The sequence below is a fragment of the Oreochromis aureus genome, linkage group 22 (assembly GCF_013358895.1).
Source record: "Oreochromis aureus strain Israel breed Guangdong linkage group 22, ZZ_aureus, whole genome shotgun sequence".
Taxonomy (NCBI): domain Eukaryota; kingdom Metazoa; phylum Chordata; class Actinopteri; order Cichliformes; family Cichlidae; genus Oreochromis; species Oreochromis aureus.
This window is the reverse complement of record NC_052962.1, coordinates 38,440,368-38,467,911: the sequence shown is the minus strand read 5'-3', so window position 1 is coordinate 38,467,911 and position 27,544 is coordinate 38,440,368. Positions and strand designations below refer to the sequence as shown.

The 27,544-nt window shown below is 42.4% G+C and overlaps 2 protein-coding genes across 2 annotated transcripts; one reads left to right on the top strand and one right to left on the bottom strand.

The window, feature by feature from the left end:
• Positions 1–3,093: 3,093 nt before the first annotated feature.
• Positions 3,094–9,369, bottom strand: LOC120435605. Its single transcript, XM_039605356.1, is given in 4 exon segments — positions 3,094–6,106; positions 7,235–7,353; positions 7,410–7,526; positions 7,630–9,369. Coding segments are annotated over 4 exon segments (4,989 nt in total).
• A 3,048-nt stretch (positions 9,370–12,417) lies between these two features.
• On the top strand, positions 12,418–24,940 carry LOC120435779 (CD209 antigen-like protein C). Its single transcript, XM_039605904.1, has 7 exons — positions 12,418–12,577; positions 14,026–14,136; positions 20,752–20,790; positions 20,870–20,974; positions 21,262–21,401; positions 23,753–23,859; positions 24,570–24,940. Exons 1-7 carry the CDS (start codon positions 12,433–12,435, stop codon positions 24,715–24,717), a joined length of 795 nt encoding a protein of 264 aa, XP_039461838.1. The 5' UTR covers positions 12,418–12,432; the 3' UTR covers positions 24,718–24,940.
• The last annotated feature ends 2,604 nt before the right edge of the window (positions 24,941–27,544 follow it).

Below are 27,544 nucleotides of genomic sequence, written 5' to 3'. Positions count from 1 at the left end.
CTAAACTCGGTTTATATCTGACCCAAATAGAGTGCAGTTCATAACTTCTTACCTGAAATTCAGTTCACCTCACGCCCTGCCTTCGCTTTCCCTGATCCATGATTGACCACCGCGTTAGCAATCGCCTGCCCGGCCTCATATGTCTCGTTGGCGGCATGTCCTTTCTGTCACACACCGGTGGGTAGCTGCCCTCTGTTGTAGCTCCACCACCAAACAACTCAGTTATTTTTCCACATCCAGCTGTAACTCCGATTCTATGCGAGCATTTGCGAGAGACCAGGGAGGTGAAACGACAGAGAGAGTCCCTCGCTATCCATTTGCAGCCAAGTGCGGCAGCTAGCTAGGTAGCCAGCTAGGTAGCCGGCTAGCTGTCAGGCAGGACCGACGTAGTCAGAGCACTGTCGCTAAATATGGGATGTCTTGATAAAACAAGCAGATATTTGAAGTTTACACACCTACATTCTCGCCTGAAAATATCTTAAAAGCTTATTTTGTGACCTAGAAACACGAATAAAAGACATATAAAACGAAGTGGTGGCCGCCATTGTTCACTCTGTAGAGGCGTGCTATGAATTGTGGGATATTGAGTTTTCCACCAAGCATTACCGTAACTTTTGAATGATTTGCGCAACCTTAAAATTCCAAGGGCTCCTGAAAGCAGCGACGCTGTGCGCACCGTTGAAATTGTCATCATTACGGTAATCCAAATAAGGGTACACAGGCTGTACCACTCCCGGCATACCACTAGAGAGAGCCAACACACCACAAATGAAGTCTGTTTATTTGGCGCCAAAAGATGAATTGGCCTAAATTTGCACTAAAATATTAATATTTAAAAACTATAAAAGTTATAAACACCAAAAGTCATAACATAATAGTCCAGCTCCAGCCGCACAAAATGATCTAACATATGTAACCCTAATGTCAAAACTGTTTGGCAGAGGAGCGCTGGAAAATTTTCACTAAAATATTAATATTTAAAAAACTATAAAATTCATAAACACCAAAAGTCATAGCACACCATTCCAGATCCGGCCGCACAAAATGAGGTAACATATATGAAGCTTGTCTCAAAACTGCGAGGCGAGATTCGCTGCAAAATTTCAGGCGGAAACTGGAGAATAATAATAATAATAATAATAATAATAATAATAAATCCGAGGAATAGTAATATGTGTGCCTCTTGTCATAGGCACACATAATAAAGGTGCAGCACATTTGTCCGAACATCGCACAGACCCCCCCTTTTTCAGCCAGAACCATGTCCAGCGCCATCCGGTTCTGCATTGCCATTAAAGAGGTGGGACCTAATTGCTCCGCTAACCCCTCAATCGCATCACGCGTCAAGTTTGCCAGTTTGAATGTTATAATGCACATAATTAATTCTATCCACGTTTTTGTTGGGGGTGATGGGGAAAAAAGGCAGAAATTATTGGGATGTTCTCAAAACCGGCGGCTATCTGATCTACTAATTTATACTCATTAGGGACACCGCGTGGAACACCGATAGAATCTATATAAGTGGGTGAGTTAGCCGTTAGATCAAATGACCAAGATGATTTTTTTGATAACACATGACGTCTACGTCTAGCCGTGAGTCGTGCATTACCATTCGTCGCCACGGGTTTAACCTTTTCCCCTATTATCAGCAGAGGCGCTCCTAGTCTGACCATGGCACAAACACCAAAAGCATCTTTTGGTATTCGTACATGCAGACTCCCACCTCCACAATAATAGTACAAACCAGCTCGAGCCCAGGTCCCCACGATTGTGTCGCCCGCACGCGAAGCATCCCCTCTTCCTGGATACGTCACCGCACACCAGTCAGCCGGGATCTCCTCAGCGTCATACTCCTGCTCTCGAGGGTCGTCTGCTGTAAAATTAAAACAAGTGTAATTAGCTTTCCTGGGTGTAAACGGTCCGGGGACGGTATTATTATCTATGGGGGGAAATAAAACGGACAATGGAGCACATTTTCCCGAAGATACTGCCCTCCGAGTGAGTCGAAGCATGCAATCAAAACCCCACTGGTCCTCTGGATGCAGAGGTGCTGGTTCAGTGAATAAATGTGGGCGTGCCGTAGCGCATGCCACGCAATCAGACACATCTTGCTCTTTTGCATTTGCAATCAGCCAATCCAACCACAGGTTACTGTCTACATACCCTGTGGCACGAGACATCAGCTGTCGGGGTTTCCATTTTGTATAGTCCACTTCCGTTACCTTAGAGTCGGAAGGGGGGGCTCTCACAGGTGCAGTATCAATGCTGGAGACATTACCGGGTGGATCTTTAAAATTTATCTTTATCACGCCCATCGGGTCTCTTCCTGAAACAGCTACGCCTAATAGTAAATAAAATACTTTATCGGCTTTCCTGTAGCGCTGAGGTGTAACCCGCCACCCACCAATAGACATTGTAATTGGATTTTGACTGTTACTAAAATCACGCTGAATCGCAAACCCTTCCCATCGGCCCGGTGAGTCCCACCCTGGGGCCGTGTAGGCTGTCACCATATCCCACACCGGACACGGGTAATGCCCCAAGATAGTGGGATGGCCTATAAGACAAGCACCAGTTAGTTGCAGGTCATGACATATCCAAACTTCATACCCACGCCAACTAGCACTATCACCCCCACATTTTATCACGGAACAAAGATCAAAAGTGAAGGCTGTTGTAGATCCTCTAACGTAATCCACCTCTATGCCTCCATAATGTAACAAACAAGGATCCGATGTCTCACCTACATTGCGCTCAGGTCTGGTCACCTCAGGGTCCGCTAAGGGAAGAGGTTTTGGATGAGTTCTGAAGCTGGGCAACTCACATAACAGAAAAATAGTAGTTACCACACCAATAATGATTATAGTTAACACTCCCATCACTCCCCAGTTCTCCCAAAGCTTTATTTTCGCATTGGACTTTCCCACCCTCATTTCAGTAATACCTAATAGCTTCTAGACTAGAGCTTCTGTCTAAGGCAGTTTTAATTTTATTATTACTACAGCTATCAATATCTTCCAGTCGGGTGATTCTTGACTTCTTTCTTCAACCTCCGGGGTAGACTACCCTTTGGTCGTTGCACAGATCAGGGGATTATTCTGCCCCTTCTTTACTAAGATCTGCGTTCTTTGGGGTCACGGCCGTGTCCCCCTTTTTCACTAAAAGCCTCTCCGACCGCCTAGGCTCCTCTGCCACCGCACACTGGCTCCAGTGATACCAAGTGTCGCCCTTGCCTCTCAGCTGGACCGCATGAGAGGTTCGAGTGGTCACCTCGAAAGGTCCCGTCCACCTTGGCTCGTCCCACTTCCGCTTATACACCTTCAGCCACACCCATTTCACCTCCGGCGTGGTCACCTCCTTCCCGGTCGGGTCTCCCACCTGAGCTTTTAGTGCTTTAAACTGTTTCACATGTTCAGACACATTTACTCCCTCCCTTAATTCTCTTACCCCTGCTGCAGGGCCTGGAAACTGTCTCCCTGTCAGCAGTTCATATGGGGTAAACCCGGTGCTCTGATTAACGGAGCACCTCACACTCATAAGTGCTATGGGAAGAGCATCGACCCAATTCATGTTTGTTTGTGCACAGATTTTTGCCAATTTGTTTTTCAGATTTTGGTTCATTCTCTCCACTTTTCCCTGAGATTGTGGATGGTAAACTGTACCATATCTATGTTGCAACCCCAACATACATTCCACCTCAGCGAGATCTCGATTTTTAAAGTGAGTGCCATTATCTGATCTTACCTTCTCTGGAAATCCATGCCAGGGGACATAATAATTCACCAGACATTTGATCGCCGTTTTACTGTCTTCTCTGCGTGTTGGCCACGCCTCTGGCCAGCCGGTCAGAGCATCCACACACACCAACAGATATCTAAACCCTCGAACGGTAGTTATCATGTCAGTATAATCAATCACGATTTCCTGGCCTGGTCTTCCTGGCAAAGGAAACTTACCCATTTCTGGTTTCATGGTGGGCTTTGGATTATATTGTCCACAGATCAGGCATGTTCTCACGTGTTCCCTTACCATGTTTTTCATGTAGGGATGTCACCAATGACACAAGTCCCTCTCCATTTGGGCCACTCCTACATGTCCTAGCCCATGAGCTTCTTTAATTTTCTCCTGGGCCATTTCTGCTGTGAGTACTGGCCGCCCGTCAGGTCCTCTCCACAATCCTTCTGATTGTACGGCCCCTCTCTCCTGCCACACCGCCTTTTCCTCAGGCGAGGCTCTTTTTTGCGCCTTTTCAATGTCCTCTCGTTGTTGGGCTGGCAGGTTTCCCCATTCCATACCCATACTTACCATTTGTTTTCCTTCTTGATATCCTGCCGCCCGTTTTGCTTCCTCGTCGGCTGCTCTGTTTCCTTTTGCCACCCAAGTGTTGGAATCGTCATGCCCTTTACACTTTATGATGGCCACCTCCAAGGGTTCTTTCAGAGCGTCCTCCAGCTGTCTCATCTCCTCCTCGTGTTTGATCGGTTTATTTGAGGCTGTTCTAAATCCAGCCCTCCTCCATTGCCCCAGTTCCACATGTGCTGCTCCAAACACATATGCTGAGTCTGTATAAATGTTAACTCTTTTTCCTTTCCCTAATCTCAGAGCTTCTATCACTGCAATAAGCTCTGCTCTCTGCGCTGATTGAGGTCCTTCCAGTGTCCCTGATTTCTCCACATGCAGCTGGTTTCCGACTCCTTTCACCACTGCATAACCTGTTTTCAATCCTTCACTCGGATCCCTAAAACAACACCCATCTGTGAAATAATCATCTGCCTCATTCACCGGTTCTGCTCTCAGATCTGACCTTACTTTCTCCTCAACCTCTACTATTTGTGCACAGTCATGAGGTGTCCCCCCTCCCATCTGGTCTGCCATGTTGATCTCTTCATGTGTGAAGGTCAAGTTTGGAGACTCCAGAATCTTAGTCAGTCTCTGTTGTCTCAATGGGGTCATTGTGAATGCCTGTGAATTCACATAGGCCACCACACTGTGTGATGTTAGCACTCTCAGTGGGTGCCCTCTCACAACGTGGGCCACTTTCTGAATTATTTTTGCTACCCCCGCTGCATGTTGTGTGCACGTGGGGTGTCTTTTTTCCATATTATCCAGGCCAATGCTGATATACATCAGCACTCGTCTCCTTCCCCCTTTTTTCTGAAACAAAACACCATTCACCACTCCATTTGTTTCAGAAACATCAACAAAGAAATCAGAGTTATAATCGGGGATTGCCAAATTTGCTGCACGAGACAGGGCCTGTTTTAGTTCTATGAACTGCATTTCAGCTTCAGTGGTCCAGTTCAGATTAGCTGTGAGGTCTCTCATACCATGTTCTTTCACCAAATCCCGCAAAGGTTTGGTTTTGCCCACATAGTCAGGAATGTAGTGTCTACTGTAACCTGTAAGTCCAAGAAATGACAACATTTCTTTAACAGTACGTGGCTGGGGGTGTGACATAATTGTTTCCCTTTGGGATGCCAACATGCCCACCGTCTGCATCGCCACCACCCGACCTAGAAATGTAACTTCAGTTCTGACAAGTTGAAGTTTGTCTTTACTTACTTTAAAGCCTGTTTTGGCCAGCTGACGAAGCACCGTCATCGTCGCTTGAAAGCAAGCATCAGCTGTTTTAGCAGCAATCAGCAAATCGTCCACATACTGGATCAGTGTGCATCCTTCAGGCAATACACATGGAGAAAGAGCATTTTTAAGTACCTGATTAAAAATCCCAGGTGAAAGGGCAAAGCCCTGCGGCAACCGAGTGTAACGCAGCTGCTGGCCCCTGTAAGTAAATGAAAAGATATCTCTCAAAGATGGATGCAGAGGGAGACAAAAGAAAACATTTGCCAAATCTATGCATGTGAACCACCGCTGATCTGGAGATAAATTAGTCAAAGCTGTGTAGGGATTTGGTACAGGTACTGTTGATGTCTTAAGGACAGCGTTTATTGCCCTAAGGTCATGTGCCATGCGATACTTGCCCGTGCCTGATTTTTCAACTGGGAGGATTGGAGTATTCCATGCAGAGGAAGACGGCTCCAGCACACCCACCTGCAGAAGCCCTGAAATTGTTTCTGCAATCCCATTTTCTGCCTCTGGACTGTGTCTGTATTGTGAACGCCAAATAGGGGTGTCATCTTTTAACTCAAACGTAATGGGTGAACAAAATGTCAAACCCACATCAGTGGGACCTTTAGACCACAGAGTGTCAGGGAGTTCAGCTAAGCCTTTAACAGCTTCCTCATGGTCTGATTTCTCCCTGCCATGTGTTCGCTTTAAATGTTTGTGTTCTAAAACACTCTGATCAGTGGCCGTCACAGAAATCCGATACGTTTTACAACTGGGTGAGTATGAGACATCAGTGAGTTGTGTTTGCTGCCAATCTGTGGCCCTTATGGCTGCTCTCACCATTGGGCCTAAATCTTTTGCTTGATGACCCTCATGTATTGCCAACGACACGTGGGGAACTGCTTCATCTCCCATTCTATACCAACTCATTTGATCCTCAGGAAGCGCAACAAACGCTGCCACTCCAGCTGAACCAACATAGATGTCCTGAGAGTTAAGCTCCCAAGCTTTCTCATCTAAACACTCATAAAATAGATCCTCAAACCACTCAGTATGCTCGCGATCGTAAAACAAGGTCACGTGGTAGGGGTCACGCGGGGGTGAATAAACAGACATGGACATTATCCAGGGACGCCAGAGTTGGTACTGTGCCAGAATTCCATCTGATGTGGTCAGTCGCGCCCAGTAAATCTGTGCTGTGCGTTCACAATCCTCTGATAACAGCCACTGTCCCCTCGTTCCTGATTGCAAACAGGACAGCTGTGTGCCATCTTTCAAAGTCACTGTTAATCCATCAGCTCCACACATGATAGTAGCTCCAAGCTTAATGAGCAGGTCCCTGCCCAATAAATTAACTGGAACTTGTGATGAAACCATGTATGAATGTGTTAAGGACTGGCGTCCTAGTTCAGTCTTTAAAGGGGCGGTTACTGGCAGGGTCATAGGTACCCCAGAGAAGCCGATCACACTGATTCTGGTGTCTGACAGTGGGATGTCTTCAGGAGCAGTACGAATGGTGGAATATGTTGCTCCTGTATCCACTAGAAAGGGCAGGTTACGTCCTTGAACCCTCAGTGGCACCAGGGGGTCTGCCCCTCCCCCTATGCCCAGGCCTCTCTGTGGGGTGTGTCAGTATTGTTCCTGCTGCCAGTATTCCACTGGATACTGCCCTAGAGGAGCCATCTGGGAGTTTGGGGCCGACCAACGCCCGCGCCCCCTTATGGCCGGACGTGGCTGATAACCTGGTTGAGGTGGTTCAGGGCACTCTCGAGCCCAATGTCCAGTCTGACCACAGTTAAAGCACACAGTCCCAGGCACATATAGACCTCCTCTCAGCGCACCCCTTTGCCTGCCCATGCCGCCGCCTCCTCCCCGTTGACCACCACGTGAACCCCAATTTCCTCTACCGACCCCACGGCCACCCCAATTTGTTCCTCGCGCAGGTCCCTGTGTGTCAGCTGGCAATACATTAGGATCTACTTCTGTCCCCATTTGCTGGTAACCTTGGGTTACCATTGCTTTTACTATTTTATCTTCTTTCTTTTTATCATTTGCCCTCACCCTCGCTTCACCCAGCTGTAATTTCAACAATTGCTCTTTCATGTTATCTGTGTCCTCATCCTTAGCCATAGCCTCATCATGAGCTTTCTGCAGGCGATGCACCAGATGCTTCTCCCACACGTGAGACTCCGCCCCCTCCATGTCGGGGTTATCTAACATGGCCTGTTCGGGCACACCTTTTAACACAGCTTCTCTGAACCACAATTGTTGCATCCCTTCTCTACCGGGATGCTGGCCTGTTCTAAGGGCCCACGTAGCTTTAGCCTGTTCAATGTACTCCCTTGGAGTTTGATCAGGCTTCCACAACAGCTTCAAAATCTTTGCAGCATTTGGAGTGGGATATTTTTCACGTAATGCATGTGATATTACATTCACAACACGACAAAATGGGGTGCTATCAACCATCAATCCTGTGCCTGCTATCTTCTCTATATCATCCAGAGCTGTGCCTTTGACACATCTGGCAACCACAGCTCTGAAATCTCCCAGAGCCAATTGAACACCTGTTGTTGCTCTGTCAAACTCTCTCAACCACCCCGCACCTCCATCTGTAATAGGAGGTAATAATTCAGTCAATGCATTAACATCTCCCACTCCGTATGGCTTGTATTTCATGTGACCCCCAGCGGTCACCACCAGGGGGAACTCTCCAGGCAAAGAAAGATTGTCCCTCTCATCCTGACTTCGACGCACCATGGGGTGTGGTATGTTTCCGGGTTTGGGCCTGACTACTCTGCCTCTCCCTGCTTTTTCTCTAGCTACCCTATTGTGAAAGGCCCCTCCTAGCTCTGGCCCTGCTTCAAGTCTCTGCTTCCCACAGCCGCCCACTTGAATATTGTCATCAAGTGTGCCAGATAACCATCCCTCGTATGCGTCCTCATAAGGGCCGCACACCTCACCTTTTCCCACCTGTGGTGCAACAACTATTCCACTCCCTAACTCATCATCAGAAATCTGATATCGTTGCTCTAAAGTCGATATAACTGTTTCAACCAGCCGCACAGCCCTATCTTCTTCACTCTCTTCCTGCTGAGGTGACTGTTTCATGGGCGGGGCTTGTGCTCCGCCACAGGCTCCCTCCTCACCGACAAAAGTAGAATTTTGCTTTAATATTCCACTCTTCGGTGTTGGAGTTGGCCGTTTGGACTCTTTAGATATTTCACAATCTACATAGCCTCCTGTAACCTCTAACACTTGGCCATCCCCACCAGAGAGACAGCCCTGCTCTACTCTCAGCACAGGATAGAGGGGGGCGGGGGCCTGATAGGGAGGAGGGGAGCTAGTGAGCGATGACTTCACCGGGGTAGCCGGCAGCATCAGCTTATCAGGCTCCTCCTTTCGCTCCCTCATCCAATGCTCCACCCCCTGACATGTCACTGCCCACCTTGTTACGCGGGCTCTCTCCTCCTGCACTTCTTGCAACTGGCTTCTTAGCCTCCGCCTCCCCCAAACTGAGGCCTCCTCTATCTGTTTACTAATCTCCTGCTCTTGCTCCTGCCGCTTCTGTGCTACCCCCAGAAGCACTTTTGCCAATGAACCTCGTAAATCTCCTCTCGCTCCTTCATTCTCACACAACTCCTTGATCTTTGTTGCCACAGCTGCAACCTCTGATTTTTTCTCTGGCGCGCTCCCAGGTCGCATGACCTTCAGCGCCCGCAACAACTCCTCTCTCTGCTTCTCAAAAGTTTTCCACTCACCCTGCATTTCTCCTTTTTCTATGTCAGATTTAAGACCCGACATATTCACCCCGCTACACACTCCTCACACTCTCTCTCTCCTTTTTTTATTATTTTTTATTACACCACAGAGTAATACACCTAATTATGCCCGTCTATCTCTATGTGGCTCCAAATTCCCTCTTTATTTAATTTCACACTCGTCAGGGGACAGGCACACAACAATTTCAACCACTGAAACGAGGAATTCAACCTTTTTATATTTCATCTATGATAGAACTCAACCTTAGATGTGAAAGCATTCTCTTGTTCTATTCCAGAATAAATGTGAACCCGTGATTACACGGCCGTTCCAGTGTTATTCTGTAGCTATGCGGGAGTCCTAAGTTCCCAAGTCGCCACCTCGGCACCCAGACGCCGCTGGACCGGCCTGTGCGTCCACAGACAGGGGGGTCGCCACACCATGAACAAACTTAATTTCCACAGGTACACTAGGCGTCAACCTTTGATCTTAAAGCATTTTCTTCGCACTAATGACCTCCTATTCACACATCAACCGCCACTGTCACTGTGTTCACTCTTCACACACAGAGCGCGCCCCACACACAAAACTGCACCCAGAACGCGCCTCACACACAGAACACCCAGAGCGCGCTTCACACACAGAACAGCACCCAGAGCGCGCTTCACACACACAACGCCCAGAGCGCGCCTCACCAGCAGTGAGACCCACAGAGAGCGCTTTTCATCAGCGGAAATTTACACAGAAACCTCTGAACTCAACTGTTAGAACTCTTCCGAAGCACAACCGCACCATAGACCATGTACCCCTTTCACTGCGCTTATGGCCGCCACCACGGGGCAAAATCGCATCATAAACAGAAGTGATGCACACGTCCCCGAGGCTCAAAACCGACACCATAAACCAGCGTCTGCTTTCCCTTTAATCGGGGTGAAGTAAATATTTTACTTATAATTTTATGACCGCAGCCCTCGAGGCTTAACCGACACCATAAACCACCGTCTAACCTCTTTTCAATGTGCTGAAACCAGCTACCACTCATGCTGCACTTACGACCGCATCACCAGAACACGGCCGCATCATAAACCAAAACCTACGGACGCGTTACGCATCACGCGTTACTGGTGCTTAACCGACACCGTAAGCCAGCATCTGCTTAACCTTAATTTTATACTAATTTTATGACCGCATCAACGAGGGCTTAACCGACACCATAAACCAACTTCAAAACCTCTATTCAATGTACTGGACATATGGCCACATCTCCAAAAGAGCTACAGAAGCCAGTCTTAGACAAAGTTAAATGTGGAAGGTAAAGTGGGCTGCAACTAGCTCAACGTAGTATATTATTAGTTTCTTGGTAGAAGCAGTTTATCTAACACACTGGAATTCGGCCTCAACTTATGTTGTTAGTATCTTGCGCCAAAAACCAGACACCGACAAATTTAATGTGAAAATACGTGTAACTCAGCGAACAGATTAATTTGGAAAGCCCAATATGCACATTTGGTATTTATAATACAACAGGCTGTGCTTACCTTTCTGCTTGGACCGGTCCTTTCTGTTCGCCTCGCCCCACGATCTCACCACAGGGCAAATCTGCCCCTCCTCAGCACGCCAAAGATCCGGGTCACGGCACCAAGTTGTTAAATTCTCCCAATTCTTTTAATCTTTGGGCTGAAGGAAGGACAATACTCGGTGTATAAATGCTCAATCAACAATCATTTATTTCCATACAATTCAACACTTCAGAGCATAAGAACGTCCGGACGGGAGAGATGCTTGCAGAGGGTCACAGCATGTCTCAAAATGGTGGCAGATTTCACAGCCTCTTATAGCTTCTGGCGACCCCCACCTAGTCATAAAAGCTACATCTTCACATGTTTTTCTAATTCTTAGCGAGACTGGCTCCTGACCTTGGCTCCCTGTTCTTCTGCTCCAAACAAGGTGGGGGGATGGAATGTGGTCTATCTCCCCTGTCCTAGACACAGAGTCTCCTGCATACAACCTTACTTTTTATGATTCAGCAGTAAAGCATGTCAAGAAAACAGTGTAAGACATTCACAGCAGATCAAGGATACAGAGTGATGCACATTTGTCTAATGAACTACAAAATGATTATATTCTTTTTAACCCAAAAGTATAATGAGGACTAAACTACATACCCAGCACACCATTTAAACTAAAGGATAATATATGTCCTACAGCTGTTATCATAATTCAACTACCTACGGGCATAAAATAACATATGTTTTACTAATGATCTCACACTATACATAATAATACATGTTCTTCTTGTAGTATAAAACTGTACGGCCCGCTCTGAGGGTCATCTTTGGTGTGAGGCTGACTGTGGTATCACATCACAGTCCAGTGCTGTAAAATGGGAATTTCACATGCAAAAGCAAATGAAATCTTTTTAATAGACAGATATTTTCTCCTGAAATTCCTTCTGAAATTGTGAACATGACAAGCTTCAGTTGAAAAACAGAGTGACTGCATCTCTGTTTTGGTAGTGTACTCAGACCTGAAGACAGATGCAGTAAGTGGACAAGTTCACTGTGGCTGTTTGGGAGAAGCTGGAACTAAACCCTATAAAACACATTTCCCTCAGTCGGGCTCAACAGCAGAGCAGCTCAGTCAGAAACATTTCATGTGTGTGCTGGAAAATAAAGTGTGTGACCTGAAGAGGCTGTGGTGGCCAGTCTGTGCTGAGGGAAACACAGCAGTGACACAGTGCCCAACCTCATATTTCCTGTGACACTTATGTGCTTCTATGTACTTATGACGTGTACAGAGTCATGAAACCAGGAGGACTCATGAAAAAGGCATTATATGCAGATTATTGCTGCTGAGTTACTATTTCTGTGTTATAACAGACAGTAAAATTTATAAATAACTTTTTAGGTTCTTCTTTTTTTTTTTTTTTAAATCAACTCTCAGTAAAAAGTTTGCTAACCACAATGCAAAGCAGAAATGAAGTTGGCCCCTCTGTTTGTGCTTTGGTCTGCTGCTACTTCCTGTTTGATGTCTATTAAAAGCTGCCCGACTCGGAAACAAACCAGACAGACATCGAAGCCTCATCAAATACTTTCACCCACCAAGATGTCTGCAGAAATTCAAGCTGCAGCAGATTTTAGAGTGAAATACAGCAGAAAGACCCACAGTGATGGACGAGAGAGAGAGTACAGCGAGGTGCAGATGACAGATGATGGAGAACAGCATCCTGATGTTGGGTTACAAGAAGCTGGTAAGTAGGAAGCAGCGAACATTTTAAAAGTTTACAATAAAAGAGGGAAGTGCTGCATGACTCTAATGGCTCATCCAGCAGGAGCTCTTCGGTGCTGCAACAGAAGTTTAAAAAACAAACTCTTGCTAGAAACTGTGTGGAGCACAAATAACCTCAGAAAACAAGTTGAAGTACTGTTTTCAGAGCCAATTATACTATTAGGTTTTTTCGAGGCTTTAGTGACCCAGGCCTAGAGACAAGTTAGTAACCCAGTGGTGGCCTTCGTACACTATGGAAAAATGTGCACAAGCCAATTGCTGGCAGATTCCCATGGTCTTGCAGCATTTGTGTGGAAATGATCAAGTGTGTTGCATCAAGTGATGCAAACTGGAAATAGAGAACATTTACCTTCAGGGTTAAAGTTGCTAAAGCCAGTTTGTTTCAAAAGGTTCAACTTGTACTTTGAAGGTGAATGTTAAAGAAGAATCTTCTTCATAAACAAAAGTGAATTATGGAGTTCCACAGGGTTCTGTGCTAGGACCAGTTTTGTTTACGTTATACATGCTTCTGTTAGGCAGTATCATCAGAAGGCATAGCAGACATTACCACTGCTGTGCAGATGATACCCACCTTTATCTGTCCATGAAGCCAGGTGACACACAGCAATGAGTTAAACTGATTTTTCCTTTTGTACAGTATCTATAAGATTAAAAATCTTCCTATCTCACAAGGATGGCAGAATTATTTAAGGCCAGACTACTGTAATTATTATTATCAGTATTATTGTATTATTGTATCTATATTATTATCTGGACATCCTTATATAATTATAACTGAATTCAAATTGAATTGAATTAAATGTTCACTTTGCACCTTTTATTCAGCTTTGTGAATAGTTGACACGTTAGTTTCTATTTCTGCCAGGGTCTTCATACAACTGTTGCAGTACTAGGAAATTAATGGTGCAGCATAATGTCTTTGCGACCAACTCCTTTTTGTGACTGCCAGCAACCACCCAGAAACTGGCTGAGGAACGCACAGTTTTGCTAGCAAAGAGTGGTTGCCAGGAGATCATTAAGTGGTCTCTATGCCTGCTTGGCTGGGACCTAACATCTCAAAATAAGTCGTCCTGTGAGCAAATTATGAAGATAATAATAATAAGATTATTCATAATTATCATTATTGATATTGTCCTTTTGTTTATTTGTCAGACATTGTTGAAGAATCAATACATGTGGGAATAAACTAAAGATGTGATTTTGCACCATATTACATCTACCTTGATTTCCTCCAGAAGAACATTTTACCTGATTTCCTGTAATTCTCAAATATACAAGATTAACTTGTTGGAAATGTCATTATTACTACAAGGCAGATCCATTTAATTGAGGCATGCACCAGAATTAAAAATCTCAAAAAGAAATCAGTAATATTATTATATAAAAAAGTTGTTGTTTTTTTCCCTTTAGGCGATGGCACTCAGAAGAAGCTTCCAGCTGGGAAAAGAAGCAGTTTCAGAGGCTTTGAAGTGAACCTGGGAGTTCTGTATCTGCTGATTCTGGCTGCAATCACGACACGCTGTGAGAAATTTTATTACCATGTAGTGTTATCTCCCCAAAACCCTGTGTACTTAGTGACTGTGTCTGCACCCAAACCAGCAGAAAACAAATGAAGAATGTGGATTATTAAACATTAGGTGTCTCTCTTCCAAATCTCTGTGAGCACATGATTTAATAACTGATCAACAAAACTGTTTTACTCTGGCTTAATAAACCTGGTTACAGCAGGATGGTTATGTTAGTTTCAATGAACCAACACCTCAGAGTTATACTAATTGTTAGAATTCTCTACACTTAGGCAGCATCATTAGAAGACATAGCATACATTTTCACTGCTATGCAGATGATGCCCAACTCTATCTATCCATGAAGCCAGGTAACACACACCAATTAGTTAAACTGCAGGAATGTCTTAAAGACATAAAGACCTGGATGGACGCTAACTTTCTGCTTCTTAATTCAGATCAAACTGAGGTTATTGTACTCGGCCCTGAAAATCTTAGAAATATGGTATCTAAGCAGATTCTTACTCTGGATGGCATTACCTTGGCCTCCAGTAATGCTGTGAGGAACCTTGGAGTCATTTTTGACCAGGATATATCCTTCAACGCACATATTAAACAAATATGTAAGACTGCTTTCTTCCATTTGCGCAACATCTCTAAAATTAGAAATATCCTGTCTCAGAGTGACGCTGAAAAACTAGTTCATGCATTTATTACTTCCAGGCTGGACTACTGTAATTCTTTATTATCAGGATGTCCTAAAAACTCGCTGAAAAGCCTTCAGAGAAAGCATGTTTCTGCTATATTGGCTTCCTGTTAAATCCAGAATTCAAAATTCTGCTCCTCACATACAAAGTCTTGAATAATCAGGCCCCATCTTATCTTAATGACCTTATGGTGTCGTATCACCCTGTTAGAGCACTTTGCTCTCAGACTGCAGGCTAAAACTTTCCTTTTTGATAAAGCATATAGTTAGGCTGGATCAGGTGACCCTGAATGCCTCCTTATATGAAGGCAGATAAAGAAATCTTAGTTTTGTTGAGAATTAGCTGCATGAAGCAGGCAGGATTGGACCTAAACACAGACTCACAGACATGACTTTGACACAAAACACAGCTGTGTCGGGTGGAAAAAGTTAATACAGAAAGAAAACTGGAAAACCTAGAAACTAGACTATGAACAGAACACACAGCCGGGTATGAGATCGCAACGGAGGGCAGAGGGAGATCAAGCCATAAATACACACAAGGGCAAACAAGGGAACAAGCCACAGGAGGGAACACAGCTGAATGTAATCTAAGTAAAGCGACGGGGAAAACAAAACTGAACATGACGCACACCAGACAGGAGACTATCAGATTAAAACAGGAAGCACTAAGACGCAGACTAACTCACACAACATGACACGGGAACTGAGAGGAAAGAACGCTCAGGGAAACGAGATGGAACAAGGAGATAATGAGATGAGATAACGAGGGGGATGTGGAAACAGTTAAGGGGGTCGAGGCACAGAAAAAGAGAGAGTGAGAGGAAAGACGTGACGGGCTGGGGAAACATTGGAATAAACCTGACAGGCAGGGGAGACATGGAATTAAACATAAGGATGAGAACATGGGAAGTGAAAAAGGAAAGAAGACACAAGGACACACAAACTAACATAAACACAGATACACAGAGAAGGACACAAAGGACAGAGACACAAAGCTAAAAGACCAGAAACCAAAATGAAAATAAGAAACTCAAGACAGACTAACATAAAGACCGCTAATGAACCTAAAACATAAACCATTATACAAAAATGACACCAAAACACAAGAACTCAAAAACACTGGGTCACAATGACCCAGAACCATGACATGTTTTTAGTACAGGCTTTTGACAACATGGCTCTCTGTCGTTGAGTAAATGTTCAATGGTTGCTTCAGACTCCTCATAGTTCTTTGATTATATTAAGCAACATGACAGGAAACTGAAGGTAACAAGATATTTTACCATTTCTGCTTTTAGCTCATTTTCATTGGGATCTTTATTTTTACCCACCCAGTTCAAGTGCATAGTTATAGCTGAAGTGGCTGCTATATGACAAACATGTTATAGTGAGACAAAAAACATAACATTTAGATTGGACCCCATGACAGTGGCAGGTAGCCTGCATGCTTCTACCACTGGTTGGACGGGATTTGCCCCACAGTTTTTCCTATCTTTGGAAGGCTGACACTCCACTGTTTTCCTCAGCTGTCAATGAGTGATAAACATCAATCTTTATTTACTCTGGAAAGTATCATAAAACTTTGTGAAAGGAGTCAGTGAAGCTCAGCCATACTGAGGTTTGAAGATAGGTTGAAATGTTGGTAGTCAAAGTCAAAGTAAACTTTATCTCTGCTATACGCAGTTCAGTATATAGAGAGACGAGACGACGAGGCTCCAGTTCCATACCGTGCAAGAGAAAACAATAAATATAGGAAGAAGAAGAATAAGAAGAATAAGAAGAATAAATATATATACACTTTGAGACTGAGGTAAGGGGAGTAAATATGAACATATACTAGTGTATATTTACTTTACTTTGGTGTATAGTGCTGTGTTTTTGCCGCTGTTAGCCATGGTTAGCCTTTGTTAGCTGCTGTGATCCGTGGTTAGCCTCTGTTTGCTGTTCTTAGCCGTGGTTAGCCTCTGTTAGCTGCTGTTAGCCTTGGTTAGCCTCTGTTTGCTGTTCTTAGCCATGGTTAGCCTCTGTTAGCTGCTGTTAGCAGTGGTTAGCCTCTGTTTACTGTTCTTAGCCATGGTTAGCCCCTGTTAGCCGTAGTTACCCTCTGTTTGCTGTTCTTAGACATGATTAGCCTCTGTTAGCTGCTGTTAGCCATGGTCAGCCTTTGTTAGCTGCTGTTCACTGTTGTTAGTCAAACTTTCTTTGAAGTGGCTGTAACTTTGTTGGGCTTTGACGCTGAGTGAATAAAGCCTAATATTATGTGAGAATGTAATCAAACTATTTATCAAAGTGAAAGTGATTTTTAGAACACTTCAGCCTAACATCTGCTGGTATAATAATAGCTTACACCATGCTGCTGTTGTGTTTGCTGTCCATCTCTTGTTCCTTTGCAATGAGAGGGTTACATGTCTAATCTGCTGACGATAAGTAATTGTGACAATATCAAGAAAAAATAATTATGTTTATGCACGTTTTCATGTGTTTAACTCCTGACTTCAGCTCAGGAGACGAGGCATGAAGTGAGGATGAAGAGGAGCATTTTATTAAGATTCTGTTCAGGTTTTCACTTCTTCTTCTTCTTTTTCTTTCAGACTTCTTGTTGTCTGTACTCTAGCCATATACAAAAAGAAAATAAAACAAAACAACTGAACTGCATCAATCAATAGTGCAAAATATGAAAGTAGGCTAAACTACTGGAGTAAAAGATGGCTATAGCCACTGTGACTTCACCTGATGGATGAAATGTGTTTGAAACAGGATGTGGAATGCATCTGAGTAAGCAGCTGAGGAAAGAACAGGCTAACCTAACAATCAGTTACAAGTCATTAGCCACTGAGCAGACCCTTAATAACCTTGCTCATAGAACGACCTTATCTTACAAAACTGACTTAATGTCCTGTTCAATAAGACATGAAGCTGATATGTAGTTTGGGTGTCATTCTCAATATTTTGTTCACAACACTGTGACGTACCGTAGGGAAAACTTTTTGATGTTTAATTATGGACTGAGAAAAACTGAAAAACAATTTAGTAACTTTAGTCACATGAAATCTTAAACAGTTTGACATGTTTCACTATCAGGCAACAGAAAAAGGTGTTACTGACAAAGAGACATTTCCTGCTTTGTGCACACTGTGAGCAAGAGGTATGAATGTGGTTGTGGTTTGTTTCACCATGAGCTCACCTTTAGTTAAACAAAGAAAAATGAAATTATTCTTGTTTCATGCAAAATGTTTTCACAGGTTTCTGAGTGGCTTTGCAAATATAAATACAATGAAATGTTCTATTTGTGGGTTCCACCACACTGGAGGTTTTTATGCACATTAATTAAATGAAAGTTTGGGTTTGTGGTTCTTTGCATGCAGCCACTTCCTCAAAGCTTCTTCCTGTCTGAAAGCAGACAGAAGGCTGGACAAGAAACACTGAGAGCAGCATCAGTACAGAACAGCTCGATATCTACCAGGGTCAGTACTGCAGGACTGTTAGAGTACAGTTTAAACTCCTGCGTCTCAGTCCTCTCACGATGTCCTCAGATATTTATGCTGAACCAGATCTATCAAAGAAGGTGAGATACAGCAGAAAGGAGGACAGAGCAGAGTGGGAGCAGAGGGAGGTGGATATCTACGAGAGTACAGATGAGATCAGAGATAGTTATGTTCATTTTAAATCAGAGGAAGGAGGTAAATAAATCATAAAAATAAGTGTACTGTAGAGTAGAGAACGAGAAATTTACTTACGCACTTTAGTCACAGTGCAGATGTAAGATTTCCTTTTTTTTGGCTACCGACCCTTTTATGAAGCTAAGCTGATACAACCACAACCACAGGTCTATTAAGCCTTTCATGCATGAATTACTTTTCAAAGAGTTTTTTACATGTCCACTTAGGTGGACAACATACATTTGATATTAAGTATTTGGTATGGAGTGACACATCAGTGTCCAATGTAGTAATTTATGTGTAAGTAGACCATCAACACTGACACAAATACAAGACAACAGCCTGTAGTGACCACTATGTGTTAAACACAGAGTGACAGGAAATTAGCACAAACCAACATCCACACTGCTTTCTAACAGGACCACAGACTCAGAGTCCTCCTTCAGTCCAGAAGGGCTCTTTCAGATGTGCTACACTGGCTCTAAGAGTGCTGTGCCTCCTGATGTTAGCTGGGATCATCATCCTGTCCATATGCTGTAAGATAAGATACAACCTCTGAACTTCTCCTGCAAATGAATGTATGGCTGATACTGAATCCCAGCAGCCAACAAACATGCAGCTTCACAACCAGAACGTGTCCTTCTGCCACAGCAAATACAGGAAGTACATGAAGCCAACACAGTAGCACCAAAAACTGCAGTTCCTTTAATGACCACTGGAGGCTGATGCTGAAAGCGAGTCAGTCCCCACAGACTCCCATGTTAAAATGAGCACCTTTCCAGCATTAAAAACATGTTTCCATTCAGGACTAAATGAGTTTTGGTCTGTAAGGATCAGTGAACGCGTTACTCTGAATATGACCACTTTTTCAGTAACGACTAATCTAATTTTTTAATTTTTTTAAGCAAAACGATTTGGTTTCTTCTTTTCATCTCGGCGGATGACAAACGCATGTGTCGTGAAACATCACATAAGCAACAGGTCACGTTTGCCCCTCACAAGCAGCCAGTAAAATAGTGTAAACAACAATGGAGGGGGAGAGATGTTTGTTCTTTAGCTGGAAATATAGTCACTATTTTGAGTTTCGGTAAATGGTAAATGGTAAATGGTCTGGTTCTTATATAGCGCTTTTCTACTCTTCTGAGCACTCAAAGCGCTTTATACAACTACAACTTCTGTCAACTAAAGATTTCAATATTAAGGTTCGTTGTACACTCTGTGTTGGCGAAAAAAGCGTTATCTACCTTCAAAAACACTACGTCAAACTTAAAGAAACATTTGGAGTTGCAGCACAGCAGAGTCAAACTCACAGAGAGAGTCCCACCAAGTGGTCCGAAGCAGAGAGCCGTGACTTTGGCTGCAGACTGATACAGGCGCAGTCACACTACGTTAGACAGTGGCCGTCTGTCATTATGTTGACTAGTTAGTTCACTTGGTGTATTAAACAACTAGGTAACAAGTTAATGTTAGTTCCATCCATTTGATGGGAAAATTTAATTCAGTTCAATTTTATTTATATTTGATTTAAAGCGCCAAATCACAACAAGAGAACAATACAGAGAAAACTTCCAGCAGCTGCTGATGGTTGGATTTAAAATATACTTATTCTATGTTTTAAATCAGTTGATGACCTTCAGCTGACCTTTAGGCCCTTGTGGAGGTGTGACAGACTTAATGCTGAATCAGCAGAAACATCACACCTGTACACGAACCAGAGCACTCTAAGAAAACAGAGACGCCTGCAAAAGGACGTCTGAAAGCAGGAAACACTTTAACAGCAGTGGGCAACTAGTCACCTTAACCAACAGCTACCTGGAAGCTGCAGGAAGAAACATTTATTAATTATAAATAACCAGAAAGAGGAAGTGTTGAAGCCTCAGAGCAGCTTTGACTGAATGTAAAAAGACATATTTTCAGTGAGAACAGGCACATGTCACATGAGTCAGAATCTATTCTTTCACAGCATATAGAGAACATCTCTGACTACAGGTGAAAAATGCTGTTTGATTCTTCACCTTCTTCCTCCACACTGAAGCACAATTATTTTGAATCTTGTCAGTGGTTTTTGTTCACAGTTGATACGTATTTAGCTCATCAGATTTCCTGTAGTTCTAACAGCTCCACCCACAGGACATGTTAAAGAACAATGGCTGCACAAGTTTCTGACTCTTATTGATATATTTGACAATGCAGAGGAAGAAGATTATTTCTGTTCAATGTTTCACTCATTTTATTTTATTTTGGTTTCACTAAAATATTTCAGATGCTTTGAACAAGAGTCAACTCCAGGATGAACTTCAAGGTGAGAGAATCCTTGATTCTAACATCACACCTAATGTTCAGAATATTTTAACTGAATTTTAATCTGTTTTTCTCCAAAGACACAAAAACCAACCTGACTGAGTTACAGAGCAGTTATGATAAACTGAGTAAAAACCACAGTCAGCTACAGGAAGAAGTGAAGAAGCTGAAGGAGAAGATAGAAGGTAATAAAGTTTGAATAACTAATAGAAAACATCAGTGTTACACAGTGATAACCTGATTGTGTCTTTATTTTGAATCCTAAATGTTTGATGCTGTGTAACAGTTTTTCTGTATAAATGTAAGTTTCAGTTAATTATGAATAAGAGAGAAAACCTGAGTTTAAATGAAGGATTTACAGGGAAAATGACAGGAACCAAAGATTTTTGACTACAGACTGAAATCAGAGATCTTATTAATGTGATACAACATGACACAAAGTCTGTCTTTAAAACATGTGTTTGACTTTAAGGGAAGTGTCCTGATCGATGGACGAGAATTGGAAGCAGCTGTTACTTTAAATCCACTGAGAGTAAAACTTGGTCTGACAGCAGGGGAGACTGTCAGGATAAAGGAGCTGATCTGGTGATCATAAACAGCAAAGAGGAACAGGTGGGTGTGTTTGTTCATGTCTGTGTGATCTTTGATGGAGCTGACAGTGAGTTACAAAGTTCTTCATACGTTGAATAAAGCCACACATTGATGATAAGTATACATGTGCAAACATACAGACACATAAACAAAGCAGCAGACATTCATTCCATCAGAAACACAATAGTTAGAAACTCTGGAGGAAAATAAAGGAAAAGAAAGCAAACCTGTAAAATGAGTTTCAGCCGTTAACAGTCAGCTGAGCTGATAGTCTGAGGAAGGCTGTTCCACAGTTTGGCTGCAACAAGCTCAAAAGCACGATGGCCTCTGGTTTAAAATCAGAGCGAGGGACAGTTGGGAGACGCTGATTAGATGATCAGAGAGGCCGGCTGCAGTGAGAAGGTCCAAGAAGCTCTGCTATATAAGCAGGGGCCTGTTCATGCACAGCTTTATATGGTAATAACAGGATTTAAAAGAGGATTCTGAATTTGACTGTAAGCCAGTGAAGAGAAGCAAGAATAGGTGAGATATGAGACTGCAGGCCAGGGTTTGTTTGCAGCCTTGCTGCTGAGTTCTGCACTAACTGCAGACCAACTATGGAGGACTGAGAAATGCAGGTGAAAAGTGAATTCCAATAATCAGGCAGGAGAAAATGAAAGTATGAACTCAAAGTTCCAGATGATTGAATCACAGTAAAGATTTGATTTTTGCAACATTTCTGAGGTAAAGGAAACAAGACTGGGTGACCTTTGACATGTGAGGCTCAAATTCAGCTGTTGGTTCAAAATGATCCCAAAGTCTGTAACAGGTGATTTGATGTTACTGGTGAGGGGGACGATGTACTGACTGACCTCCTCAGAGAAACTGAGCCAAACAGCAGAACTTCAGTTTGAGATGAAGGAAGTTTAAATCCATGAAATGATGAGAGAGAAGCATTCACTGAGGCCGGAGAGGCTCGACAGAAAAGTATTAGTGTGGGTGTCATCTGCATAGCAGTGCTAGGAGATCCCATTAAAACCATTAAGCAGATGTCACTGGGGCAGCATTTATAAAGAGAACAGAATTGGTCCAAGGATTGAGGCATGTGGGACTCAGATGAGGACACACATTGATTAATATGAATTGTGAAGCATCTGTTTGATAATATGAAGAAAACCATGTGAGAGCAGCACCAGTGATGCCAGTTTGTAGTGTGTTAATAAGAGGAGCACCATCAACAGCATGAAGGCTGCAGAGAAGTCAAGCAGGACTCAGATGGAGTGTTCATCTTTATCCCAGCAGAAGAATCTGGTTAGTAATGTTCATGAAAGCTGTTTCAGTGCTGTGGTTTGTCTGTAAGCAGGTTGGAACTGATCAAAGATCTGAAGGAGCTGACGAGCAACTGGATTTAAAACAGTGGGATGTAAGGAGGGTTGATTCCACTCAGAAAGACTCTGGCTGTTTGAAAGTCAGCTGAAATGAAAGGGACTGATTTCTAATAGAGAGAAGTCAGGGGGAGATGGCAGCAGGAAGGAGTTTGAACTCCAACAACAGAACTGGATGAGAGACTTGGGGCGGTTGAAGAGCTACAGACTTGAACTCTGACCTGATACTGTTGATGTTGCCAGTGAAGAAATCTAAAATGTCCACAGTCATTAGAAGACATGGGAGTGACAGCAGTTTGTCTCTGGGAAGACAACACTGACTGTAAGCCTGTCAAAGATGATACATCTGTGATTGGATAGTAGGTCAGACATGTGGAAGCTCAGCGTTATGTGTGGGGCCGCTAACATGATGCACTCAATGAAATGATGCTGCAGTGCTCATCAGTTGTGTGGCAGTGTTGTTAGAGGGATCATCAATAAGTAAATTAGAGTCATCGACTAAAATGACTTTATCAATATGAACAAGAACAGATGAGAGAAGATTAGAGAATTCATTCAGGAAATGATTGCAGGATTTGGGAGGTGGATAGATTACAATACAGCAAACTGGATGTTCACATTGAATCATGAAGGAGAGAAATTCAAAGGAGTTAAAGAACCAGGATTAAACTGGAACCAGTTTAGATAATCCTTAGAAACCAAGTCAACACAAAACCTTGAAATAAGAGAAATGTTATAAAATGAGAGTAATCCTCATAATCCAGATTATTTTTCTGATTCAATCCAACTGAATCAAATGATTTGTTAACACTGATTCCACTGCAACACTGACTGAGCTACAGGAGGAGCTGATATTCATTGATTCTTTGGCTCTTTCTGATTTCTGCACAATGGAAGAAAAGTTTCATCACATTTATTCTTCCTTCAGACAGATTCACAAGATGATGTTACGACAACAGAAGTGCTGAATTATGACTGGAGACAATATTTGTGTCTCTTCTCAAACAGGAATTTATCAGGAACATGGGAGGAGAGTCCTGGATTGGTCTGCAAGCTAAATGGTCATCAGGACGATATGAATGGGAATGGGTGGACGGATCAGCGCTGACAGAAACGTGAGACATTAGTTTTTCTATTCCAGAGTTATTATTTAGAAGTGAAACATTGATGTTTTGGAAGATAGATCAGCAATACATGAGCTGAGCTATTTTCCAACAGTCCCACAAACTGAATGTAAAGAAAAGCAGAAATCCTTCTTTGAATGAACAGCTGTGCTTGAACTCTCTTCATCTGCAGTCTGTGATGACGTTCAGTTACAACAAGTCAGTTTGAAGAAATCAGGATTGAAAAATGTTCAAAGCAGCGACCGACACATTTCACTTTGTTCAATTTGTCTTCATGTTTTTTGTGCTGTAATGTTTCTTTTCTCACAGAACAAAAACTGTTTCAGAGAATTCCTGTCTCTTCTTCTTTGGTGTTTGTAAAACTTCAGAACATATGAAGGAAGAAGCTTCAGTAAATATGACCTGATAGACACACATTTCAAAGTGATGTCTGTAAACAGCTGACAAAACCGTTTCAAACAGCAGAAAGTCAGCTCTGACTTCTTTTATTCTCCATTTTACAGCAGGAAGATTTCATATTCATCAAAGCTTGAAAGCTGTTTTAGTGTGCATGATGATTCTCAGAGAAAAGTCTAAAGGAGGGAAAGTGGGCGAGAAACCTGGGAAAGAAATACAGCAAATATTTATACTCATATTTATATGAATGTGACAATAGTTATGAGTTTAGTCCAGTTTCATATCATGTTTGATCTCTCTGACAGGTTCTTGGCAGAAGGATATGGGAAACCCAGTTATGGTTACAATGGAGTCTGTTGTGACAGTGATGGGAAATGGACACAGTCACATTATTCTAATTCTAAGACCTTCATCTGTGAGAAATGTGTTTGGTGCTTTGATGTAAATGTTTGAATAATCCAACCAAAGACACCTCACTATGAAATGTCCTGCATGAGCCTCAGACTCAGCTCACAGTTGTTACTTGTTCATTCTGCATCATATATTGATTACATATATTGTCCCTCTGTGCTCTGTGCTGTACAGTAAGGTTGGAAGTCATCCACACAAAAACTTGAAGTACTTCATTACTCTGTAGTTCCAGCAAATTGTTCTAATAAAAGTCAAAGTGCAGCTTGTCTTTACTTTGGTTTACTTGATTTATTCATCAGTCTGTTGGTCCTAAAACTACAATTCTGGTTTTTAACCCTTTACATTTAAATTCCAATTTAATGCTGTTTTATTATTTTTACAAAGAAAATAACAATAACAATTTTTTCTCCCAGTATAATGAATATTTGAAGATAAGACTCTAATCACCACCAGTGACCTCTGTCAAAGTTCAGCAACAAAATTGATTTGTTTGCATTAATATTTTTATTTAGTGTCAGATTTAAAATGTTTCAGTCTTCAGACAAAATGAACAAAATCTGTAATTGTCTGCAGCGTCCCAAACGTGTCAGCTCTAAACTGAAGATGTTTTGTGCATTTTCACATCGTTGTGTAACGTGTTGCTACATCTCTGGTCACAGGCTGCCATGTAGGTCACAGCACGGGGTCCAGCTCAGTGTAGATTTAACATAAATGAAGGATGAGTGTGAACAAGTGTGACCTCCATGAAGAGGAAAACAAGACTCACCTCACCCATGAATGTGACGTCAGGATCCCACCTTGAGCTTTGTGTTAACAGGACTGTGGGCCCTCTGCCAGTAGGAGGCGCTACAAACTGACTGGTGCATTGTTGAATAGGGAGGAGTCAGAGGTGGAGAAGGGTGGAGTCTGATCATTGGCTCCCAGAATTTGTGTTATGGACATTTACGGGTCCTAAATGAACATTTGTCAGATCATCTGCATATGTTCATGATCACCACAAGTTTTTCTTTCATTTAATGTAAATTGGTCCTTAAATATATTAAATATCGTCTGGTGGGTAACAAATATAATGTGTGTGTAATTTTAAACTTCGACTTACCTGAAAGTTTCCAGTCAGCCTCCTGCTGCTGCAGCTCCAACAGGCTTCCTGCTCACTTCAAGTTTAATTAGACTTCACAGTTCAGTCACAAGACCAGCAACACATTTACAACCAACACACACACACAGGCAGCACTGATGGTTGGACTTCAGTTTTATTGTTCTCAGAAATCAATACCAGTGAAAAATAAATTAATTCCTTGATTTTATTTTTTTAAACATTCTGGTCAGAGGTGTAGAGGGAACTGCTCTCCTCACAGACCTGAAGGCTTCAAAACACTAAAGTCAGAAGGAAAGTTCAAAGTTCAAATTCTGGCCAAACTCACATCAAACACAAGGTTGAATAAAAGCACAGTCCTCCACATAACTGGGATTTTTTTCAGACAATGAGACTAAAGGGATTAAAGTCTGAATATAAAGACAAGAAAAGAAATGAAGTGATAACTAAATAAAAACACCAAGTAAGAAACAGAGAGCGTTGTGAAAAATAACAGTTTTTCAACTAAAGTTTGTTAAATTTGCTTCTCTGAGTAAAACTGTGGGTTGACAGACTGAACCAAAATACATTTACACAGAAATAATCTCGGTTTTACAACTTATATTTTCATCAGCCTCCCCAAACACAGAGACCAGTTTGAGCTTAATACTGTGACAATACCTGCACTCAAACACTACAAAATAATATGAATATGTAACAATAAAATGTTTGTATGGCTCTATGATTAGAAACTGATACACTGCATGGTGACTGAAATAAACAAAAACATGCAAAACTTTACATAAATATTAGTTCTGAAGTTGGAAACTGGCGGCAAAGTTTGAGAGCTTTTTAAAACAAAGACACTGGAGGTAATAATCAGACTGATGCAGGACAGGACCAACACACTGACAGATTACATCATTTTCATCAAATACTTTGCAATTTAAATCAAAACCTTTTAGATATTTTTATGTTATTTTTTCTGTCAGAGAAGCAACAGAGTAAAATAAAATCTTTTAAGACTAACAGACTTTAAAGAGAAAATAATGAAGGAGACAGTTTGAAAATAAGTTGTTGCTGGACCGTTTGGAGGCACTTAACCAAGCAGGTTAAAAATATAAATGACAGACGAGTCTCTGATTAACGACCACAGGGACAGTTACAGACTGTATATAAAAGAAGGATGTAGCTTCTACGTCTGATTAGCCTTGAACCTTAAATTCTCTCTGATGACCAGAAGGTGGCAGCGTTTGACAAACAGACGTCTGTGGGGAAACTGCCTCAGTCGATCTGTGACCTCAGTAAACAGTTAAAGTTGAAACTTTTAGGGTCAAAATCAGTCGTTTCAAGTCTTATTTAAAACCACTGGATTTTTTATTTAATCAACTGACCAGTAAAGAATAAAAATGATAAAGTGGGACGTGATTTAAGGCTCCATTTGTTTAGATCATCTGTGTGTAGATGCAGAGTTCAGAGCAGTTCAGCTGCTGTTGTGAGGACTGAGGGAGCGAGCAGTGTATGATTTAGCAAACTGTAATCAGTAAAGCTGAGCGACCATTTATCATCAGAGGACTGAAGGTAAGCAGTGGTACATTTAGATATTTGTCAGGTTTTTATTTATTTTGTTCAACAGTCTGTTTCAAGCTGTGTTTACTTTGTAATAACAGAGTTTAATGTTGCAGATATTAAGGTAGATGGAGTATCTGGAGTCGTAGATTTCTTGATGTGTTTAATTCAAAGCAGTGAAGTTAAGCCTGGGATAATCCAGCAGCTGTGTGCTGATGACTGCAG

Bases quoted from the DNA above. Each gene is read 5' to 3' on its own strand.
- LOC120435779 (XM_039605904.1), top strand. From the start codon at position 12,433: ATGTCTGCAGAAATTCAAGCTGCAGCAGATTTTAGAGTGAAATACAGC. The intron at 14,137-20,751 runs GTGAGAAATTTT...AAAATATTTCAG, and splicing joins GGCTGCAATCACGACACGCT to ATGCTTTGAACAAGAGTCAA. The intron at 21,402-23,752 runs GTGGGTGTGTTT...CTTCTCAAACAG, and splicing joins TAAACAGCAAAGAGGAACAG to GAATTTATCAGGAACATGGG.